At 42.1% G+C, this 24,629-nt stretch overlaps 1 protein-coding gene across 8 annotated transcripts in view; it reads left to right on the top strand.

Moving 5' to 3' along the window:
- LOC120532859 (EGF-like repeat and discoidin I-like domain-containing protein 3) overlaps positions 1-24,629 on the top strand; it is a 939,662-nt gene that overhangs the window by 398,427 nt on the left and 516,606 nt on the right. For all 8 annotated transcript variants that reach the window (XM_039759297.1, XM_039759296.1, XM_039759295.1 and 5 more), the window contains one exon: positions 6,736-6,864. In XM_039759297.1, the coding sequence (XP_039615231.1) occupies positions 6,736-6,864 (129 nt within the window). The remainder of the gene's footprint in view (positions 1-6,735; positions 6,865-24,629) is intronic.

Genomic DNA, 24,629 nt, shown 5'->3' with positions numbered 1-24,629 from the left:
GTCAAACTTTTGTCAGTAATAAAACATGAAAGAAGTTTGTCTTTTAGGTTTGTGTTCAACATTTCTTGCATTTTCTGTCATCCTACACTTACATAGATCTTTGTAGACATGGAACACACATGAAATTCATGTGTTCCAAATAACAATATATTTTTTAGCCTATACAGCTCTAAGTACCTCACTCCCTGATAAACAAAGCTTGAGCTGGAAGAGTTTTTTGTTGTTTCTGCATTGATGGAAAGATGGTATAGCAGGCTGCTTGCTACTTAGGTTTATCAACACATTCACAACACAAAAGACACTGAATGGAGAGGTGCGAATGAATTTAAGGTGGGCAAGGTCTACAAGTTTTTTCATAGGCTTTGGTAATTCTAGTGTTAAGCATTTCACCCTTGTACAACATCACAGTGTGTACTCATATTATTGAAAATCATTTGGTCTTAGAATGCTTTTGACTCTAATAACAGTTTTGCAACTGGCTTTAGTGACTGCATTTCTTTTCAGGTTTGGCTCATAACAGTTCACCTTTCAACTTTGTTGTCAGTTTTGGGCTAAGGTTTTGCAACAGTATGTCAGTTGTATCTGACATCTGGCTGTTCAGCTTTTGGCTAAGTCCAGAGTTTAATGGTTTGGTTTTGAAAAGAGTTGTTTGTCTTTAGATATCAACCCTTACTGCAATTTCCTGAATAAATGTGTATCTCCTTGACTCGCTACCCCACCATTTCAGGTGATGACTTTTACTCCAGCATGCAATTCAAAGGATTTGGCTAAAACTAAAGAGGAAGGTGGGCATTGCTTATGCTGCAGTCCAGCAGACCACACTAGATAAACTGACAGACATAACACTTTTTCATCATGGGGCATAGATTGTCAAATTTATTGCACAGTTGGGTGACATGTTCCAGAACATCAGGTTGGTTGTTTGATTGTGCCTCCCAGCATTCCATGAGAACATCAAAGGTACCCCTGGGTACCTCTCATACAGCAAACCTTGGGATAAAAACCACATCAGCACTAATGGCACATCTCAGTAAGCAAACTGCAGGAGAGGAATTAGGTGATTCCAGTCTCTCCCCATCCAGTTGACACATTTCCACAGCATATGTATAAGAATTCTACCAAACTACTTATTTTTGAGGCTAGTCAGAGGCATTGCAATATCTTATTTTTAATAGCTTGGTTGACTGTTCAAGGATTTCTGAAGTAAAAAGCTTAACCTGCTCAGTTAGGACTTCCTTGATTATACACTATGCAAATGGTATATATGAATTCTGAAAGTTACTGAAAGTCACTGCGAAAAAGCACATTAAATGATCTGGGAATTAGATTGAATGGATCCCTATTCAATTGACTGTATAGTGTGTCACTGTTCACTGAGGTTTCAAATGTGAATGTACTTTCTAGGAGTATTTAAAAGAGCAAAATATATTAAGCGATCCATATTTGGATAGCTTTTAAATTATCACAGAACAATCACTCCAGCATTAATTATTCAGTTTGTGCAGGTTAGGAAATAATCATGGTTAAGTATTTCATTAATATGTTACCATAAATAGCATTTTTCAAGCATGTGTTCATGAAACATATAAAACTACTTTAGATTTGCCTCTCAAAAATCAAAATAAAAAGCTGGAAAATATATTTACTTTAGTGTGTTTCTCTTATGTCAAAATACAAATCTGTTTTATAAAATCCTTTTTTCATGTTAGATTGAATTTCAAGGTTTTTTGCTTGATGGTAGCTTGTTATAATGTCAGTTAACAGCCAACTTTGACACATCTGACATTCTACTAATCAAAACACTATGGTTTAGTGTCAGTTCTGTAAGGCAGCCCACATATTCTGCACTAATGGAATTAAAGCCTTAGTTTTACTCTTGTAATTGTATGTCTGTTTTGTTGTTGATGATGCTGTTGTTTCTTCAATATTATTGTTAATACTCTACTTCTTCTAACCTATCAGAATGTTCAAGCCGCAAGAACCACAGAACATGACTTCTCATAAAGATTTTTCTTGAATTTTAAATAAATATTTTGTGACAGACATGTTGCATTTCACACATGAGTGCTTCATTATATCATAAAAAATGTAATTTCTTATGAAATACTGATAGCTTGCTTTTATTTTATAATTTTTCTGCCTGCCTACATTTATGACAAGAAGAAATTCATAAAGGTGGCAGACTGCCAGAATGATTTCTTCACAGAAGTCAGTTATTTAGATGTGCAATGAATAGTTTTTGCTTCACTGCGGAAAGTCCAGGAACGAGCTACCAGCAGTTTAAGGGCAAAACTTTTTTTAAGAGAAATTGGAGGAGATAATTGTTATGCAAATACTAATTCTCAGTTTTCAAAAATTGAGACAGAGATTACTCAAATGTCACCCACTGCTCTGATAAAGGGAAGCATGTTTTTAGACCCTAGGTAAAAGATTTTGTCATTAAATGACTTGTCTAAATCTATTCTTTGAGCAAAGTTGGTGGTAGCTTTGTGTGATGCCTGGGTTCCTGCAGGTAGTATTCCCTTCTTGAATCCAACATAAACCGAGGATGGTCTAGGCAATGAAAACACATAAACAAAGTAATAGGTGTTTAGTTCTTTTAAGAAACAGTAAAGTGTTCTTTCATAAAGAAAGTGCCGTGCAATCCATCCAATAAATATTAAATAAAAAAACTGTTCTTGCTGGAGGTTAAAAATTCAATAAATAAATAATCCCTGAATAGATTAAAAGCCAAGGTTAAAACAAATATCAGGATCCATTTGTAGAACCTAAGACGAGCCTTGGTGCAAATCCCTTTAAAATTAATGTCTCCTCTGCTCACCCTGTTAGGTCTCCCCAGCAAGGGCAGACATCCACCAGTAACAGCTGTCATTCTTCAGTCCATCTCTTGCCTCTGCTACCATCAAATACCATTCAGTCGGGATCCTCAAGAGTCCTGCTTCCCTTTTCAGCAGGAGTGATCCTTTCCCCTGAACATCAACCACTTTCCTCCACTCTGCTGCGATCCTGCTTTACATTTCCTTCTTTCCTTCCTTTTAAACTCTGTACCCTTTACGTATATCCTTTTGTCTCTTTTCTTCATTTTCAATATCACTTTCTCCTTCCCCTGTCTATCCTGCTCAGGCTTTTTAATATAATAGTGGGAGTAGTTATGTTGATTATGATTCCCAAAACACTAATGAGCTGCACTGCCCACATGCACCTATGCCCTCCCCATGAGCCCGAGCACACTGTTAATACAATACTGCTCACAGCCACGAACCTCTATTTAAGTTCACCACACTTTGCTAGACCCTTGTTTTTCAATAAAAGAGTTGCATTTTTCATATAATGGAACACAAATTCCAAATGTTTTCATAAAATTCATATACAAAGTACTTTGTGTGCAACTTTTCATGTTCTTCTGTATGTTTCTTGGTTGTATCTCCTATGGAGGCCTGCATCTTGATTCTTAGTATATCTAGAGTCAGAAAGTATCTGTAACATACAGCTACAGATAAAATGAGCATTAAAATAAAATATATTTAAGTGATTGAATGACAAAATATTGATAAATAGTTATTGTTTAAAAAAATATTTAAAATGTATAGTATAAAAATGAACAGTTTTTCAAATTCAGTCTCCCCATATAAACAGGCACACAAGAAGGCACTATGCTCTGACCAGAGAAGCTCAAATTTCATTATCTACTTGAACCATCCATTCATCCATTACCTGACATGCTTTATCAGATTTAGGGTCTGGTGAAGCTGAAGCATATTCCAGTAACTTTGGACTTGCAGGAACCAGCTGCCAGATGATTGCAGTGCACTGTCATGCACACATTACTAACAAAAGTGTTTTTAGAATGTGCGAGGAAACACAATTCTGCTTGACTTCTCACTACATTCATAATGATTAACATGGTACAACACCCTAGTACTTTGGAGAAAGCCACAAGGAGAATGTAACTCAGTTGGAGAATCTGCCATCATAATAAAACATGCTAGGTTCTGTTTTAATTAGTTAATGCTATAGAACTAGAAATTGAGAGTGAAGAGATGAGTCCTTAGTCTTAATTGAAGTGCCACAAATGTGTCTCAAGTACAGGGCTGTCTTAACGCATGGGCATGCTGGGGAGTTGCCCGGGGGCCCCATGCTAATCTATATATGTTGTGACTTGCTGAATGGTTGTGTAGGTAGGGACCCCCAGTGCACTGCTTTACCCAGGGGGCCTATAATGCTGTTATGATGGCCCTGCTCAAGAAACCTTATCAACAGATCTTCATACATTGTTTGGTAGAGCTGAACCATTTTTCATAATATGCGAAGAAAATTTATAATACAAAAAACTAATTTTCCAAATTAAAAACGGTTGCCTAGTTTGCAGCAGATTGACTGACAAAATGACTCTAGTAATACTGTGTTTTGGACTGCTCTCCCTTTTATGGTGATCTAATTTGTATACAGATTTGCGACAACTTGTTAGCAGTTTTTTTGTAATTTGCATTGATGTTTGACATTATTCAGCAGCCCAGCTACCCTTACTAGGATGAAGCAGATTTGATAATGAATGGGTGTTTTTTTTTTCTGAGCAATGTTCATTAATATGCAGTAGGTTTGGACTGTGGAAAATGTGCACTAGGAACATGCAACTCCCAAGATTTCTGTTTTAAAACCCTTAGGTCTATTGTAAATGTCCATTGCCTATTTGATTTATTTATAAACCTAGCTTGATAAATGCATGCATCATTTAAGAGGAAATTTTATTGCATAATTATTTACTTGTATATATTTTATATGGGCCGCAAGGTAGCACAATTGTTAGCAATTTATGGATCTAGCATACTGTGTTTGAATTATGCACCTGGTTGTTGTGCATGTGGATTTTACGTGTTCTCCTCTCATGTGTTTGGGGTTACCTTCAGGTTCTGTAGTTTTTCTCCCACAACCCGAAAGACTTGAAGGTTACGTTAATTATCAATTCCAGATCGACTTGTGCCCAGTACTACTAGGATGGGTTGCAACCCTACATGTTATGGTTTATATGGTAATTGAAATTTGAGAGGAGGTGCAATTAATTACACATTCTGTTAATAAGCTGGCTATACAAGTCATATCTCTCTATTATAAAAAGAAATCCTGGAAAGCAAAAGCAAGGTGACGATACGTGATCTTCTCGGAAGTTCTCGGTAGACATTTAAAAGACCCGCAAGATAAAAGAGCCTTGCCACGGAGCATCTCGCGGGGACCGTAAACATAAGACTTGGTGCCAAGATTTTGTCCCAGGGCTTTCTTGCGGGGACGTGGAACATGAGATTCTTGAATGACACACCCTATTTACAAAAGATATCATATAAGAGCGCATCCATCAAAAAACAGTCAGTCACAGTAAAAACACGTAGTGCAGACAGATCATGTGCTCTCAACACATATAAAGTGTATAAGGACAATATGGAGAATGCAGACCCAAAGGCATTGGAGAGAAAAAAAGGCAGATAAGAGATTATGAAAGCAGTGGAATTCAAAAGGCTCAAACAAATGATGGTGCGATACACATGCACTAGCGTCCCATCCAGGTTGAGGCCTTTTTGGTTTTAAGTAGTTGTTCAGTCCAATTGAGGGAGGGGAGGGTACAGCACGGAAGACTTATAGCGGGCTATTGATTGATGCGATGGGGGGGGCAAGATGCGGGGGATGAGGGATTGGAGAGGGTGCTAGAAAGTTGTGTTTCGGGTTATGAAGTCAGAGATTGTTCAAGTAAAACTTTTTTGACACTATCATATATGTCGGTACAGTATCAAAGAAAATATAGAAAAGATTGCATTACCTAAAAACAAAATGTGATTAATCAATGAACCAGATGTAATTGAAAAAAGAGCAGAACAAATCAAGGTCAGAAATAAAAGGCAAACAGTAGACAACAAAGTCATTTCGCATTCGCATCATTTAATGCACAAAACGTGGATTTACACAATAATAGACCATACACTATGAGAATCTGTGGTCCCGGAACAATTAAAGCAACGACGAGTTGAATTTCAAAGAATTCACATTTCGGTCAGGTGTATATTTATGATCACAGATCACGATGCAAATTTTAACAGGCAAAAAAGAAAGGTAATGTATATATTCCGAGAATATCATTACACATCAAAGGAGATTGTGATATGCCATTCGTATTAAAATGTTTACAGTTTACCGTGAGAATAGCTTTTGCTATGACAATCAATAAATCACAGGGACAAACATTAGAAAAAGTTGAATTATTTATTAGAGAAACAGAAACACTACTCACTCACGGGCAGTTATACGATGCGTTGTCACAATATGTCTCCAAAAAATATTGTTTTTAATGAAGCTTTTAAGTAAAAGTGCAAATAATGAAATTGAAATAATTCCAAATAAAAATAAATTAAAATTGTTAATCCGATTAACCAAACACAGGGGTTGTTGAGTGAAGCAAGCAGGGGGCGAAGCCTCCTAGTTGCGTAAAAATAAATTGACAGTTGCTATGTATTTCTCAGTGTCAGGGATCTAGGTTTGATTCTTGGTGTGCTCACTGTCTGTGGAGTCTACATGCCCTTCTCCTTCCTGTGTGGCTTTTGTAAAAATTAATTGATAAATCTGAATTGGCCCAATATTCTTCTTTGGGGTGAGCCAATTGAATAACAGAAAAAGGGTGTATGTTGAATTTAAAATTACTGTTTAAGGACACCTAATCTAACTGAACGTTTTGTCTTTTTGTTTTAAAAGGACCTTGTCATCCAAATCCCTGTCACAATGGTGGGACCTGTGAAATAAGTGAAACGTACAGGGGAGACACCTTTATAGGTTACATCTGCAAATGTCCCATTGGCTTTAATGGAATCCATTGCCAACACAGTAGGTTCTTCAGTCATTTTATACATTATTAGTACTGTACCAGTAATGTATTCATATGAATTTTCAAGTAAGCCTTAAATGCATAAATAATAAAATATAAATATGCATATTTCAAAAAAGATCAGTTACATTTAAATTAAATATATGATTTATACAATGTCCTTTTCTGCCATAAATAGCAAGATTCTATAAATACTGATATTTTCTTTCTGATATAAGAAGTTTTATTAATGTTTCATTTTCCATTAAATCATAAAAATTACATTAAGATGTTTGTTTCACATTGGATGTTTTCTTTGTACCAATGCTGTCTTTTTTCTTCCACATATAACTATTTAATTATTAAAATCACTTTGAAAAATAAGTGAAGTTTGATCTTAAGCCTAAGGTCAGTAAGTACTAATGAAACTAATACTGCAGTATCACACTACCCAAACAAACCTTACTTGAAACAAATGTCTGTCTAAACAACTTAATTTGAATTTTTGTCATCCAAGGAAACAGAACAAATTATTTCCCCATTTGACCATTGCAGCAAAATGGTTAGATTGCATGGAGAAGTCATATCTAGACAAGAACTATTAAGATGATAGATGCAGAAAATCTAAAACAAACATTCTCTTAAGTAATGCACATCTGGGAGCATGTTTGTCATTTAAGTTTTAGGTTGCTTTGTTTCTAAAGAATTTTGATTTGGCTTGCCTTCTTCAGTTTGCTCCATCTCACAAATATGCATCATTTCTTTATTTCATCAAGGTTTGTATGTAATTCATTTTAGCTTCTACCTGCAGTCTGTGGTTGCCAAGGAAACATAATTCATAGGCAAGATGTTCAAAGATGGAAATGACATTAAACTGGACAAAGCAAAAACTTCACTTAAAAGTAAAATGGTAAAAGTAAAGCACAGAATGAAGAAAATAAAACCAAAACCTTAATCATTTATACTGTTTTGTGTGAATTTTTTTTTTTTATAATTAAAATGTAATATTATTAATATTACAAGAGAGTACAAATATAATGAAAGTTTACCTGTTCATATTGTGAACTTGAACCCGGACACAGACAGACGGACATCATTAGTTCACCCAACACACCCTTTATTTACAATATTTACAGTATTTACGTGTACCCCCAGTGCCTCCAGCACCGATCCCCCAATGTCCAGGCCACACAGTCCAACCGCCTTCTGGCCGCCTCCAGTCCTTTCTCCAGCTCTGTCTCTCTTCCACCCAACTTCCGCTCTCGACTGAAGGGAGGCGGCCCCTTAAATAAGAACCCGGATGGGCTCCAGCTGCTTCCCGGCACTCCTCCGCAGACACGCCCCAGTGTGGCGGAAGTGCCGGCTGTGCACCCGGAAGCCCTCCGGGTGTCCCCTGTCTTCTACCCCCCAGCACTTCCTGGTGTGGTGGAAGTGCTAGGCTCCAGGGTTGTTCAGGCACCGGGGCGCCGCCTGGCGGTGGCCACGGGTCCCTACAGGGCTGGGCTTCCAAGCCCTCTACCCATGGCCCCCAACGTAACCAGGGCGGTCATCCCCTCGCGGTCTGGAGGAGGTACAAGCCCCACAGTGCCAGTGCCCCCACAGCCAGCGAAGACATGTCGGTCTGAGCGGCACTTCCCGAGAGGGCAGCACGTCCCCGGAGTGGGTCCTACTACGCACCCAGGGTCTATCACGGCACCCTGGAACACCCTACTTCGGCACCCCCTCCGCGGCCAACGCACCCCTCTGGTCTGCGCCGCTCTCGCCTTCACCGTCCCCGCCAGCCGGGGCACCATCCGCTCTCCGGTGGGGAGTTCTCCCGCGGAGCGGCCCGTTCCAGGAGGGCAGGTTCTTAACGGCGTCGGTCCCAGCGCTCGTCGGTGCTTCGGTCCTGTGGAAAGACAAAAGGGAGGGTCAGAAGCACTGCTTGGACACTCGCACCGAGCGTCCCACCGGTTTCTGTACCGGCAGCCCGCGACTTGCCTGTCTGGCTCCTCCACCGCAGGTTCCATGCCCGTCCATTCGTCGTTGGCAGGACCGCTCTCGCAGGCGGCTCCTCCACCCGCCCAGGAGTTTCCCTCTGCCTCAGCAGAGGACAGTCCTTCACCGGACGCGCACACCCAGCGACATGTCCCATCCTATTAGAGGAACCGGGTTTACTCCTCGGTTCTGCCTTTTCCTTTTGGACACGCTGATGGTGTGGGTCTGAGCATGGTGAAAGCTCAAATCCAGCCCCATCTGCGTCCCTGGGCACTCATCCGCCCCTGTCCTGCCAGCCCATGCAATCTCTGTCTCCTCGCTTCGCGTGCAGCCTGCAGAGCCGCGTCCACTGTTGGAGGATTGCCTACTTGCTGCCAGTCATTCTTATTATAGTCACGGTCGTTTTCGGCGAATCCTCCCTCATGCTGTACAGGGAGGGCAAGACTTACCTACCCCGCCGTACTCTGCCGGCCAAAGGCTCCAGAGACGCACCGTTCCTCCGCACCACGCGGCGTCTCCGAAGACGCGACCGCCTTCTCCTTCAGCTTCTCCAGCTGGACAGCGAGAGCACTTAGCATCTGCAAGAAAGGTGACTCTGCGGGCCAAAGGGACTCCTCCGGCTCGCGCAGAGCCACCAGCGAAAACAGGGAGACAGACTTCGGTGGGCTTACCTGTCCATCAGCTGCACTCGTCGTCTGCCTCCTGTGGGCCACTCCCTCTGGCCCAATCGGGTCTCTTCCCGGCACGAGACTGGCATTCCTTCTGGCCCGCGGCCATCTTGTCTCCCCTTCTCTGCGTGTGGTGACGTGCCTCCTGGCAGCCTCGCAGCTGCTGCGGTTCTTTGAGCTGCAGCGGCTCCGATTTCGCAGCCTCCTCCGCTGCCGGCCTCGCGCTGTCAACAGCCCGTGGCCCGGCGTGCTCCTGCCACGGACGTGGATCCGGATCGTCCCTCCCTGTGGGAAACAAGGTAAGCCTGACCCCAAAGGGCCGTTTACTGCAGAGCAGGGCACTCACCTCCCGGATCCCGTCACTCCGAGGCCCCTGCCTCAGTGTGGCCTCCTGCGTCGCAACGCCGGCCTGGCCATCCTTCCAGACAGCGTGATTCTCGGAGCCTGCTGTACTCTGGCGATGCCCGTTCTCCTTCTTCCGCACCCGGGGAATATGGCCATACTGCGGTCTGGCAGCGGTCCATGGGGTTGTGCACGTGCCGCTCCCGCGGCGAGTGTGTGGGGTCCACTGCTGCACCGGGCCGTCCACAGAATAATTTGTTTTAAACACAGGTCCCCACCTCGACCCAGGTGGAGTATCCTGTCGGCTACGCCACTGTGAACTTGAACCTGGACACAGACAGACGGACATCATTAGTTTACCCAAGACACCCTTTATTTACAATATTTACAGTATTTAAGTGCATCCCCAGTGCCTCCAGCACCGATCCCCCAATGTCCAGGCCACGCAGTCCAATCACCTTCTGGCCGCCTCCAGTCCTTTCTCCAGCTCTGTCTCTCTTCCACCCAACTTCCGCTCTCGACTGAAGGGAGGCGGTCCCTTAAATAGGAACCCAGATAGGCTCCAGCTGCTTCCCGGCACTCCTCCGCAGACACGCCCCAGTGTGGCGGAAGTGCCAGCTGCGCACCCGGAAGCCCTCCGGAAGCCCTCCGGGTGTCCCCTGTCTTCTTCCCCCAAGCACTTCATGGAGGAGGTACAAGCCCCACAGTGCCAGTGCCCCCACAGCCAGCGAAGACATGTCGGTCTGAGTGGCACTTTCCGAGAGGGCAGCACGTCCCCGGAGTGGGTCCTACTACGCACCCAGGGTCTATCACGGCACCCTGGAACACCCTACTTCGGTACCCCCTCCGCGGCCAACGCGCCCCTCTGGTCTGCGCCGCTCTCGCCTTCACCGTCCCTGCCAGCCGGGGCACCATCCGCACTCCGGTGGGGAGTTCTCCCGCGGAGCGGCCCGTTCCAGGAGGGCAGGTTCTTAACGGCGTCGGCCCCAGTGCTCGTCGGGGCTTCGGTCCTGTGGAAAGACAAAAGGGAGGGTCTGAAGCACTGCTTGGACACTCGCACCGAGCGTCCCACCGGTTTCTGTACCGGCAGCGCTCTCCCCCCCCTACCGACAGCCCGCGACTTACCTGTCTGGCTCCTCCGCCTCAGGTTCCATGCCCGTCCGTTCGTCGTTGGCAGGGCCGCTCTCGCAGGCGGCTCCTCCACCCGCCCAGGGGTTTCCCTCTGCCTCAGCAGAGGACAGTCCTTCACCGGACGCGCACACCCAGCGACATGTTCCATCCTATTAGAGGAACCGGGTTTACTCCTCGGTTCTGCCTTTTCCTTTTGGACGTGCTGATGGTGTGGGTCTGAACATGGTGAAAGCTCAAATCCAGTCCCATCTGCGTCCCTGGGCACTCATCCGCCCCTGTCCTGCCAGCCCATGCAATCTCTGTCTCCTCGCTTCGCGTGCAGCCTGCAGCGCCGCGTCCACTGTTGGAGGATTGCCTACTTGCTGCCAGTCATTCTTATTATAGTCATGGTCGTTTTCGGCGAATCCTCCCTCATGCTGTACGGGGAGGGCAAGACTTACCTACCCCGCCGTACTCTGCCGGCCAAAGGCTCCAGAGACGCGCCGTTCCTCCGCACCACGCAGCGTCTCCGAAGACGCGACCACCTTCTCCTTCAGCTTCTCCAGCTGGACGGCGAGAGCACTTAGCATCTGCAAGAAAGGTGAGACAGACTTCGGTGGGCTTACCTGTCCATCAGCTGCACTCGTCGTCTGCCTCCTGTGGGCCACTCCCTCTGGCCCAATCGGGTCTCTTCCCGGCACGAGACTGGCATTCCTTGGTCCCGCCTCTGTACCGTCATTGGCTGGCACACAAGACACACTGGCCAATCCCGTGCCTGTCAGCGGGCGGGACTTCCGGCCCGCGGCCATCTTGTCTCCCCTTCTCTGGGTGTGGTGACGTGCCTCCTGGCAGCCTCGCAGCTGCTGCGGTTCTTTGAGCTGCAGCGGCTCCGATTTCGCAGCCTCCTCCGCTGCCGCCCTCGTGCTGTCAACAGCCCGTGGCCCGGTGTGCTCCTGCCACGGACGTGGATCCAGATCGTCCCTCCCTGTGGGAAACAAGGTAAGCCTGACCCTGAAGGGCCGTTTACTGCAGAGCAGGGCACTCACCTCCTGGATCCCGTCACTCCGAGGCCCCTGCCTCGGTGTGGCCTCCTGCGTCGCAACGCCGGCCTGGCCATCCTTCCAGACAGCGCGACTCTCGGAGCCCCAGTGCTTCCAGCACCAATCCCCAAATGTCCAGGCCACACAGTCCAATCGCCTTCTGGCCGCCTCCAGTCCTTTCTCCAGCTCCGTCTCTCTTCCACCCGACTTCCGCTCTCGACTGAAGGGAGGCGGCCCCTTAAATAGGAACCCAGATAGGCTCCAGCTGCTTCCCGGCACTCCGCAGACACGCCCCAGTGTGGCGGAAGTGCCGGCTGCGCACCCGGAAGCCCTCTGGTGTGGTGGAAGTGCTGGGCTCCAGGGTTGTTCAGGCACCGGGGCGCCGCCTGGCAGTGGCCACGTGTCCCTACAGGGCTGGGCTTCTAAGCCCTCTACCCGTGGCCCCCAACGTAACCAGGGCGGTCGCCCCCTCGCGGTCTGGAGGAGGTACAAGCCCTCCTCCGGTCCTCCTGGGCATCAATGCCACAATATCTAAGAGTATCTGTTTGTTAAAAAAATAAGTCTTGTAAATTAAATTAACAGTTGCAAAGATATTGAACAGCATTTGCAAAGTGTGAATAATTACACATTATCTGAAAATGTTTTTGTGGCATGATGGTTAATTCTGTTCCCTTTAGGGCCAGATGAGAAATCAGTCTCATTATTCTTTCTGTGCAATTACATGTCTTCATCATGTCTGTGTGAGGTTTTCTCCAAGTTCTCTACTTCTCTTTCCCCATCTCAAAGATGATGAACTGGTAACCTGTTCATGGTTTGTACTTACCCTAAGCCAGATACTGCTTGGAAATAATTTTTACATATTTAATTAAATCAAAAATTAGATTAAGCCAACAAAATAAACTGATCAATGAATACATGCAGTATGTAAAATATTTCAAAAATAAGTCAGCCTGGGGATAACCTGCTATTCTCATCAAGGTTTGTTCCAGCCATGTGCTCATATTGCTGTTGTGGGTTACAGCCCACTGCAACCCTGCATTAAGTGGTTTGAGAATGCTATGTTTCTATACAAAAATAAGTTTTACAATATTTTAACGTTATCTGAAATGCATTTTAAGATAATGTAGCATTGTGAGGTGTTCGGCAACACTAACCCAATGGATTCTTGCTCTTTATATCACTTAGGCCATTTTTATAGGCTCCCCTGCAGCTGGCGCTGAAGCTGGTCATTTAAATGATGAAATACTAGCTTGTGCTGTTGGCAACACATAACGTATGCCAACTCCAGGCTGATGCAATTTGTCAACACTGTTATAATGCTATTAATATCTTGAAATCTTCTTCTTTATGGGATATCACTAAAAGATTTTCTGTGAAAATTTTAATGAATCAGATGGCATTTTCTGACTATTTTTTGGTATTTAAATAGATACATGTACTAAGCTGTTTTTAGATATCTTGAAGTATTCTTTAGAAAATTCAAAATGGGGATAAAGTGTGCATTCATCCATGTACTGAACTCATTTAATCCAACTTTAGGTTCGCAGATGGATGAAATTTATCCAGCCCTTGGGCACAAGGCAGGAGCCAACCCTGGACAGAATGCCAGTACTTCAAAGAACACACTAAATCACACCCTGCAAGTCACAATAAACTTAATATATATTCCTTTTAAATGTGGAAGGAAAACCAAACTGATTGGAGGAAAACATCACAAAAACATATGCAAGCTCTAAACTGGTAGAGATTGTTACACCATTCCAAGAGATTTAAACCCCAACTGCTTGTGCTGTGTAGCAGTATTGCCTGATGTACTTCACCATGCCACCTTTAAAATGCACATTGTGGAAAAGAATGTGGAAAACTATATGCATAAAAATATGTACATACGTTATGCATAGTAGCGTGCTATATTTAGTATAATTGATTAATAAGGTTTTATATTTAGTACAATTGATTAATAAGTGGGATGCACGGTGGTTATGACTGTGGTCCCAGAGGTCTGCATTCTGGCATTTAAATCCTGTTCTAAGCTCTGTCTGTAAGCAGTCTGCACTTTCACTATGTTCCTGCATTGAGGTACTCCTTACGCTCTCACAGCCCAAAGACAAACATGTTAGGCTGATTGGTGAGTCTGCTGGCCAAGTGTATTTAAATGTTCATGTGTGGTTTGCTGCACACTAAGAATGATTGCCATAATGTTCAGGGTTGGTTCTGATGCTACCATCAAAGGCTGTGGACTCAGTACAACCTGTTTTTGTACCAAGTTGGTTCTGAAAATTAATCAAGAACAATGCTGCAGAAGCTATGTCAAACATTACTATTCTTCTGGCTATGGAGTAAAGGAGTAATAAATGAAATTTTAAAATTAACATTGGTTTTAATGATATTGATTTTTATTGTTTGCAATACTTTAGTAAAAGAGCACATGTCAGAAATTAAGACAAAAGTCCATTCACAGGAATCAAGTTTGGAAAATTCATTGTACAGTACTTCCTGGAAAGCTTCCATATCTATTTTAATTAGGATTTGATTTATGTTTGACTGTTAATGACTTTGGTTGTAATTTTTTTTAATCTCCTAACCAATCAAATGGCTCCAGCAAGTACTGTGATTAATCACTATATCACTCTGGAAAATTAGTGTGTGCAGAGATGTAATGCTACCCCAGAGGTAATTATCCTGAAACATCATAGGAGATGAAAATCTAGGAATAGTTACTAAGTTCATGGCTTACTGCACAAATTACCCTTCCCACTATTACCTTGTGGTTCAAAGGATCACCGAGTTGTTACAAACTCTGTCCTGAGATATCATCAGTGTCTCGTAGGTAAAGAAGAGAAGTTATTTCTGAATGTGTATCATCACAAAATAACATGAATGGGAAAAATTTTAAAAACAGTACCTCTACAGTAGAGGGCTTTTACATGACAATTGGAAAGAAACACATGGATTGTTACATTAATATGTATTATTAAGCATTCCAGCAAAATCCACAGCAAATTTTGTTAACCTCTATTGGGACTTATAATTGACCTATTTAAAAATGTTTCATATGAGACATGAACTTTATTTTATTTTACTTTAAAGACTGCATAAAGTAAATCAACAAGTATAGTTGTTACTAATTTGTCTACCAAAGATGGTGCACGACATTTTTTCTTTGCTTCTAGTCCTCATATATTCCTACCAGTAGCTTTAGGTTCCTCTCATTAATGGCTGTTGCTATGCAAAACTTACTACACACCAGTCACATCATGGAAGGCCAGGAGCCATAAACTTGCAGATGGTGATTAGTTTATGCATTGTATTTCATACCTCTAAAACATCCTTGTTTTTTAAATGTTTTTTGTTGATGTTTTGGTGGTGATTTTCATACTTGTTTGGATTTTCTACTTGTTCTTGATTTCTGTTTTTGGATTTTCACCTTTTTGGTGTATTTACTGTTTCTCTTTGCTCACTTTCTTGTATGACGTCCTGCCTGATTTTTGCCTCAGTTTTTTGCATTACAGATTTATTTTAAAAACGTGTAGGCACTTACTGCAAATCCTTTTGTGTGCACAGGTAGCTATGCTTTGCAGAATGGCACATGCTGTAGCAGATTGTTACACTTGGGTCACAGAGTTGCACAGATACACACAGGGGATTTTAGAGACAGAAACATTATTCAAACACTTCAAACAAACATAAGTCTCTTTCAGGAGTGAATCAAGCTCAATTTGTAGTCGAAGGGGACAGTTTCGTCTGTCAATTAAAGTAGTGGGACCACAATAGGAGCAGAGAATGCCTGGGGGAGAAGAGAGACAAGGCAATAAGACAAAAGGACAGCTGCTGCACAGGCTTTTAAATGTTCGAAGTGACACGCGAGATGCAGATCACACGCCACGGCAGCAGCAGCAAGCCAGCATCCAATCGAGCAAAGAGGAGGTAAAAAAAAAAACTATTTGTTTCCCATTGTATCACCGTATAACAGGGGGTTTCGGAGGAGCGACCACATCACCTTGGGGTGCTTTCAGCCCCTTTCTTCACAAGATCAATCAGCCTTCTGCAGAACTGGCACCAGGAAGTCATTCTATCTTTTGGGTATAGGCAGATTAAAGACTAAAGAGATGGGGTAAAACTGTCTGCCTTATGGTTTAAAACACCCTAGCCACCACTGCCTAACGAACAAAAGGAAATGCAAGAACAGTTGAGAATGCTTACTCTTTAAGGAATGAGAGAGTGTGAAGCTTTACCACATTATCAAGTCCAAAAAAAAAAAAAAAGATTTGGGTGTGTCCCTTCACAAGCAGAACTTCTCCATTTAATCCACTGTGATGATAATCACATTTACACAATGCAAAACCCAATGAAAAATGAAAAAATAGGCCCAGTTTCCAGTATAGTATATTGTTTAAATGAATAAATACAAAGAAAGCAAGGAATGGTATTTTTGAAGAGATTGTAGAGCGTTAGAGTTCAGGATTCAGACTGTTGCCTTGGCACTGTCTTGGCTAAACTTACACCTCTGCCTATGTCTGCTTGGTGCTGTGGTTTCTTCTGCCCAAAGACGTGTCATTTAAGTTTGGGAATGCTAAATCAGCCAGCTGTGGGTGGATGTGCTTGGTGTTGGAACAACTGCTCCATCCAGCGTTATTTCCTACTTTCTGCCAATGCCTTTTGAATACAGTCCAACCCACTACAAATATCTACTTGATTATGATGTCTTCTGTTGCTTTCTGAAAAAGAAAAAAATGTAAGAGTTAAATATATGATCTTTTATGTTACCGTAATGAGTAAAGAACTGCTATCGCTATAATACCGAATCTGATACCAAATACTTAAAACTGATACCATAAACTTTATTGAAAACTAGGGGGTTCCCTACCTTCACTCGCCAACCCACCCGGCCTGCACTACACGCCAGCTACTTCACATCTCTGCTTCTTGCGTTGTGAAGAGGAAGGCCACATGTACCCCAAGGAGATGCAGTCACTCCTCCGAAACCCCCTCTTAAATGGTGCTACAATGGGAAACAAATACAGTTTTTTTTTTTACCTCCTCTTTCCTCGATAAGCTGCTGGCTTGCTGCGCTTCGAACATTTAAAAGTCTGTACAGCAGCTGTCCTACTCTGTCTTTTATTTCCGGCCCCAGGCATGGTTAGATCTCTTGGCACAAAGTCTCGTTTTGTGGACGTTAGTTCTTGGAATGTTTTAGTTTATAATTTAAAAACAGAATAAGAATCTGAAAATCTAGCAACATCACATTAAAGTTCGAGAAATTCTGAAAATAATGATACCAATCATATATATGTAGATTTTAAAATTTAAAGCGCGACATAAAAATGTCACATAAAAAAGTTGCACTTTCAGGCTTAGGATTTTATATATAGGTAATAAATATCTAAATAAGATGAAACTATGTTTTAAAGGTAAGTTATCTAACTTTTAATTAGTAATAAGAAATATCATTAAGTACAGTCATGAAATTAGAGAAATTATGCCTACTGGTGTAATCACATATAAGAGAAGCACTGGAAACTCAGTTTAGGAAGACTGTTGGCTGCCTAGAAAGCTTTCAGATTGTAACCTCAGCTAATTTTGGTTGAGATGTATACATTGTGAACGCTGGCCCTGGCACAGACAGACGGACATCATTGTTTCACCCACACACCGTTTATTTACACTATTTACAATCATATAAATGTCACGTGCACTCACGAACCCCAGTGCCTCTTGCACTGATTTCCCCAAAGTCCAGGGCCCACAGTCTCTTTGCCTTTGTCCTGGCCGCCTCCCGTCCTCTCTCTCCAGCTCAGTCCTTCTGCCTCCCGACTTCCACCGCTGACTGGAGGGAGGCGGCCCCTTTTATGGGGAGCGGATGGGCTCCAGCTGCTTCCGGCACTTAACGGTGGCCACACCCCTGTGTGGCGGAAGTGCCGGCTGCGCATCCGGAAGCCGTCCGTGTCTCCCCGGTCGTCTTCCCCGGCACTTCCTGGTGTGGCGGAAGTGCCGGGCTCCCGGAATAAACAGGCACTGGGGCGCCGCCTGGCGGTGGCCACGGGTCCCTACAGGGCTGGGCTTCCAAGCCCTGTACCCGAGGCCCCCTGTCTAACCAGGACGGACGCCCCCACTCGGTCTGGAGGAGGCACATGCCCTCCTCCGGTCCTCTAAGCGCCCCGCCGGGCTCCATCCCCGGCCGAGGGCCACACGGGATGAACCGGCATCGGGGCGCCGCCTGGCGGTAACCACGGGCCCCTACAGGGTAGGGCTTCCATGCCCTCGACCCGTGGCTCCCAATAGAACCAGGACGGACGCCCCCTCGCGGTCTGGAGGAGGCACAAGCCCTCCTCACGTCCTCCTGGGCGTCCCGGCCGGGGGCCACAACATTTTAACAAATAATTTGTGAACCAGGCATAATTAAATTAGGGAGTGACTCCCTCCATTTTACGTTTAGCAAACTGTGTCAGTGACTGTAATATGTTAACCTTAAAGTAAGAAAACAGAAGAGATTTCAGTAACAGAGCCATGACACTTGATGCGCTAGAAGGCAGCATGTGTTTTTGAGTCCTGAGAGGTTTTTTGAGTGGGTACTCCCGTCGTTAGAAAAACATAGCTTGAACTGAAATGCAGGACATTGGATATTAACTCAAAATGAAAAACAAAAAACTGATGCAGTCCTCCTGCCCTCTTGCTATGTAAGTGACCACTAGGCATGCCTGACCAAACACTAGCTACAACAAAGTCAGCCTTGGCCAGCAGAAAGATTTTGATCAAATTAGCTTTACTTAAAGACAGGCACTGTCATGTTATTGCCTTTATACATTTGGTCATTTTGCCAAAAAAGCTGTGGGTGCATCTTCTTATGCTGCATCCTCATTAAACTCCACTGTAATATATTTGGCCAGACATTAAAAAGTAAAATGATGTTCCACATGCCTCTGTAATGATATTTCTAAAAGGAGTTAGGGCTGGAAAAGAAAGTGTCTGTTTTGGCCAAAACTGAAGTAGGCTATAAGTTAGAATTTTGTCAGCTTCACTGCCAAAAATCAGTTTTAGCTTGTCATCATGGGAAACCACAAATGTCAGATTTATCAGTAGATACAATGCATCTTGATCTGACTTCTGTGTTTTCAAATCCTGCATGCTCATTTTTCACATTGATCCTAAATGGCATGTTTTCTTCTTTATAGAATCAATGTTGCACAATTTATTTTCTACTAATTAAAAAGTATGTCAGTGGTTAGCACTGTACTTGAATCCCTGCCTTGTGACTGTCATTATGGATTTGTCCTGAGATCTCCGTTTAACTATTATTTAGTATACTGTGAAGAGAGAGGCACAGTGGTTAGAACTGCTGCCCCACAGGTCTCAGAGATTTAGTTTGATTCCTGGGTCTGGTCACTATTCTTGTGCTTTTTTACATTCTGCCCACGTCTATGTAGGTTTTTCTCAAGGTGCTCTATATATTAGGGCCATGTGTGTAAAATTTAAAAAGGCCTGGTATACATGAATGTGTTTGTGTGCGGGATTGATGCTAGGACTAACCATATACTGTACAATTCCGTCAATAATGTTGAAAAATATCTGATTGTGTAGCCACTTTAGTGTTATTTTAAACCTTAAATACAAGCTAAAAGCATTGCATTTATTTCAACAAGAAAAATGTTATTAATTGCAAGAGAAATACTAAAATGTCAACATAAATACAGCAGATAAGAGTCTAGAGTTCACTGTTGTACTGATCAGATTTAGTGCACGTCCTTTCATGTGACATGTTTTGAAACAGTCACCAATGCACAGCCAAATGTTGCAACTAAGACAGTAGAACCTTGTTTATTTGCACACTTTTCTTATAATATTTTTTTCTATAGCTTATGCATGAGGGTAGAATGTCAGTGCCTGATCTGCACAAGCGATGGGCCCATTTTGTTATTGTAGGCTACCATGGTGCAAAATTGAAAAGAACTATATATAAATTTTAACTAGTTACATAATTTATTCAGGTATACAATATTGTTCGGGCAGCACGGTGGCACAGTGGTAGTGCTGCTGCCTCACAGTAAGGAGACCCAGGTTCGCTTCCCGGGTCCTCACTATATAGAGTTTGCATGTTCTCCCCGTGTCTGTTTGGGTTTCCTCTCACAGTCCAAAGACATGCAGGTTTGGTGCATTGGTGATCCTAAATTGTCCCTAGTGTGTGCCCTGTGGTGGGATTTGTTCCTGCCTTGCACCCTGTGTTGGCAGACTCCCGTGACCCTGTGTTAGGATATAGCAGGTTGGAAAATGACCGACTGATAATATTGTTTTAAATAAAGTTTAACATGAAAATATTTACTGCGGTGGGCTGGCGCCCTGCCCGGGGTTTGTTTCCTGCCTTGCGCCCTGTGTTGGCTGGGATTGGCTCCAGTAGACCCCCGTGACCCTGTAGTTAGGATATAGCGGGTTGGATAATGGATGGATGAATGAAAATATTTAGTCTAATATTTTCAAGCATAAATGCAAAAAAAAAACCAACAATACATATTTATTGACTTATAACTTCTGCAGTTTTTGCCACTTCTTACCTTTTTTAATCTAAAATTTTATTTGGTGGCCTGTTCTTTGTACCCTTTTTCCGTTTTGTCCCTGTGACTCATCCATCAATAGTCTGCCATTATATTGACATCATAATGTCCCTAGTACCATCTTTCCATATTTTTGATATCCTAATGGAGTCTTTCACCCTGCTTTTCACTCAAGATGTTCTGGGATAATATCCAAATGCAAATCCAAAAAGAGAACTTTGAGATTCAAGTTGTAACCCAATTACTTAAATTAAACTAATATTTTTTTCACCATTTCTTTATAATTTTGGTTGTTCTTGTAACCTAAAAACTTCAATATTTTGAATGATACCCAAGCCTCTTATTCTAAGTCATTCATTGCACCATTAAGTTCTGTATCAGAAATCAGCTTTGTAATATCAAGTTAGGCAAAAATGCCCTCTTCTATTTGATCCTCTGACACTTATGGCACAAATACATAAAAAATGGGGTTTTGACAATCTACTTAATTAAACCAAGCTTCATATGAAGCAGTGGTAACATCACTTTATCTGGATCCACCAAGCAAGGCCTGATGTTGTTTTTGGCACCAACTGTTGCTTTTTACTAGCTGGTCATTCCTTCTGCACCCAATGCAGATTCTTGGCTCTATGGTCCCACTCACAAAGAAAATGTGGGAATTTTGTGTGCCCAGATTATTGAACCAGTCAGATACACAGAATTTTCACTTCCCAACATGTAAACCAACTTTATCAAGCAAAATAATTGCTTTGCTTTACACAGATTTTAATGTTAGAGAATAGTAAATTCAAACAAATTATCATTAAAATGAAATACTAATATTTAATTCTTCTTCTTCTTCTTTCGGCTGCTCCCGTGAGGGGTTGCCGGAGCAGATCATCTTTTTCCATAATATATGATGAAAATATATACATGATATTTAAATAAATGTATATACATGGAATTTAACTAATTAATGGACAAAATCAAATTAAAAACCTGTAATTGAAAGCTTAAAAATGGTGTTTTGTGAAAAAGTGGTAAGTGATGGACAAAAGTAGTTTTCATTTTTAATTTAGTACACAAAAATATATAATATCAAAAAAAAAAAAAAAGATTTTTTCAACGTATGCCTGTGAATATTGGCAGTCCAGCTTGAAAAACCTTGCTTAATTGCCATAATCGAGGAAGGGTGGAAAAATTAACATTGGTAAGGGTGTCCATCATTATTTTTTTGCAGTTTTCGAAGTGTTGATGCTTCCAATAGTACATTGGTCTATCAAATGATGACCCACTGAAGTGATCTTCCTTTATACTGGGTTGCCAGAAAGGATGGAGTGGAAACAGGAGAAGTAACATCATTGGTTTTTTAGGTGGGGTCTCTACTCTAGGGGTAAAAATGGTAATTATGTTAGTGACTGTTCTGTACCCATTCTCTTCCACCTATGTGCAATTAATTTGGTCCCAACAAGCCACTCACCAGCCTCGCTTGTTTGAAAATATGTTTGAAAATGTGTGGAAACAGGCAGATAACAGTCTCATACTACATGTGCATGATACTTGAGCTTAGCTAAACTTGGAAGAATAAGCTTTCACTGAGCAGTGAGTATTAAGCATCACATTTGAACTTAGCCTTCTTATGGTATTGGCTTATTAGAGTATATACTAGAAAGGTATGATATTCTATTAAAAAATAGCTACACAAGGAAATAATTAAATATGATACAGCAGCAAAATCTTAAAACACATGCCATTGGAATAATACTCTTTACTAAAAACATTCTTGGGAAGCAAGAGTTAATTCAGAAGAATGTGAAATGAAGTTGGTAAATGAGCTGTGTTGCTGCCAAATTTTTATACTACAAAAAGAATAGTTTATTATAAGCTTAAATTGGAAATGAAAACAGAATGATCGGGTTCATATTAAATAGATAGAATTTTATTCGCTTCTGTATGTGAACAGATGTCACAAAGTCAGACGGAAAAGTGTAAGTAATTTTATTTCATGTAGATAGCTTTGTTTGAATACTAGATAACACAGCCCATAAAGTATAAAGACACTGGCTGTTGCAGTGAAAATAAAAGAAAATATTGTATTTAAAGTGTGGCACACTTAAAGAGGGCCTGAACTCAGGTAGTGTGTTAAGTCATAGTGTTTGAATTGTAATGTATAACCAGCCATCATTATGAAATAAAAGGCAATAAAGTAAAGCATTCATGTTAATGATTTTAAAAGGCATTGTGCCCCATAAAGAGAGCTCACTTTGCAGCAAATGCTTGCAAGAAAATAATCTCTATGTATTGCATTGTGTGGAATATATTTTAGTAAGAGGAATACATAAAAACACTTGATTACACCCGCTCATTTATCTTAATGGATATTTTTCCATACAGTGTCTAGGATAGCTATATATATTTTTTTTGTTCTTTATTTTGCCTTATAAATTTTCTCGTATTAGGAATTTGTTCGTTTTCACATACCCCTTGGGGTCAGAGCACAGAGTGAGCCATTGTACAGCGCCCCCCGAGCAATTGAAGGTTAAGGGCCTTGCTCAAGGGCCCATTATAGTAGGATCTCTTTTGGCAGTGACGGGGATTGACAAAAGGCTGGGACCAGCCATGGACTGGTCAGATGTCCATTGTACAACGGTGTACAATCTTACAAGAAATGTGCCATGCATACTGTACATTTATCACTATATTTAAACATACAAACAAGTTTATCCATTTTGAAACCACTCTGCCCTACATGATGAGCTGAAGCGCATGCCAGCAACACTGAGTAAAAGCCAAGAAACAATCTCTGATGGGACAGAAGTCCATTGCAGGGAACATGGACTGTTCAACCCAGCTTAAAGCATGACCTTAGGATGTGACAGTAAAGATGAAAACTTGGAAGAAGGCACAAACACTCCCACACACAGATTGTAGGCCAGGATTCAGGCCTCCAGATCTAGGAGGCCGGAGTATTAGTGTTTGTATCATCTATCGGACAAGCTAAATGAATGACTTTTACGGAACCATGATTTGATAACAATAATATCCATCTTCTGTATCTGTCTACAGTATTAGTGCTATTTACTGGTAGCCTCGTGATAATTAGAAATTAGCGTATGCCGGTGCGTGGATGTCCACATACAGTTTGCCTCTCCTTCATTTTCCTGCAGTTATCAGAATTAAGATATCTCTTGGCATGTCTCCTCCCTTTGGCAGCTTGTTCCTCTTTAAATTAGGAAAGCAGCCTTCTCTCTTCACAGCATTTCATGCCTAATTTGCTAGATATCTCACACATAGTTTTTTTTTTTCTTCTCAAAATCCTTTCAAATAATATGACTGCTGAATTGACCCTTTATTACCCATAAATAGGACACGTATAAGTGTCCTGTTTAACCCGTACACCTCTTTTAATTGCTAGGTGCTCTGAAACATAAGAAACTAAACAAGAAATCAATTAAGTAATTCACTCAGACTGCTAAACTAAATAAGTCAATTAACCTTTTACCAGAAGAACCCCTTGTGCTTTATGAACAAAGACATATAAGAATCTCTCAATCTCTCTCTGTGATGCTCAGCCTAATGTCAGGTTGCAGGCATCCATATTCATGATGTCAGGCCTAGAGAAATATGCTTTAGGTAATGCAATTTTTAACAGAGGCAAACTTCATTTCTTGCTCAAGACTAACTGTACTTTTAGCTATTGCCCAAGGACAGATGCAGTTTCAGCCATGAAAGAATGTGACCTAAATCATTATACTGCATTACATGTACTGCACATTTGTAGTTTCAGTGATTACATATACAATTTAAATCCTAACTCCAGAAGGCATCACAATTTCTGCTATCTTCTGTGATGTCCCCAGTCAAGATGTTCCTTCAGTCTTTGCTCAGAAGACAGCAGTTTTAGTCAAAGCCCATGACAGAATTTAGTGTTTTAGTCATTTGTCAGCACTGCCTGCTGTTGCAGTCATTTCACAGTACATAATGCAGTTTTAGTCATTTCTTAGGACTGCAAAAAGTTAGTTTAATTTTGCATAGCAAAATGAAGCTTCTGTTATTTCATAGTAAAGCAAGGCTGCTTATTAATATTTAAAGAGTTATGCAGTTTACATGATTGTTTAAAATG

The sequence above is a fragment of the Polypterus senegalus genome, chromosome 7 (genome assembly GCF_016835505.1).
Source record: "Polypterus senegalus isolate Bchr_013 chromosome 7, ASM1683550v1, whole genome shotgun sequence".
In the NCBI taxonomy this organism is placed as follows: Eukaryota; Metazoa; Chordata; class Cladistia; order Polypteriformes; family Polypteridae; genus Polypterus; species Polypterus senegalus.
The sequence above is the reverse complement of the archived record's forward strand: the minus strand, read 5'-3'. Positions and strand labels throughout refer to the sequence as shown.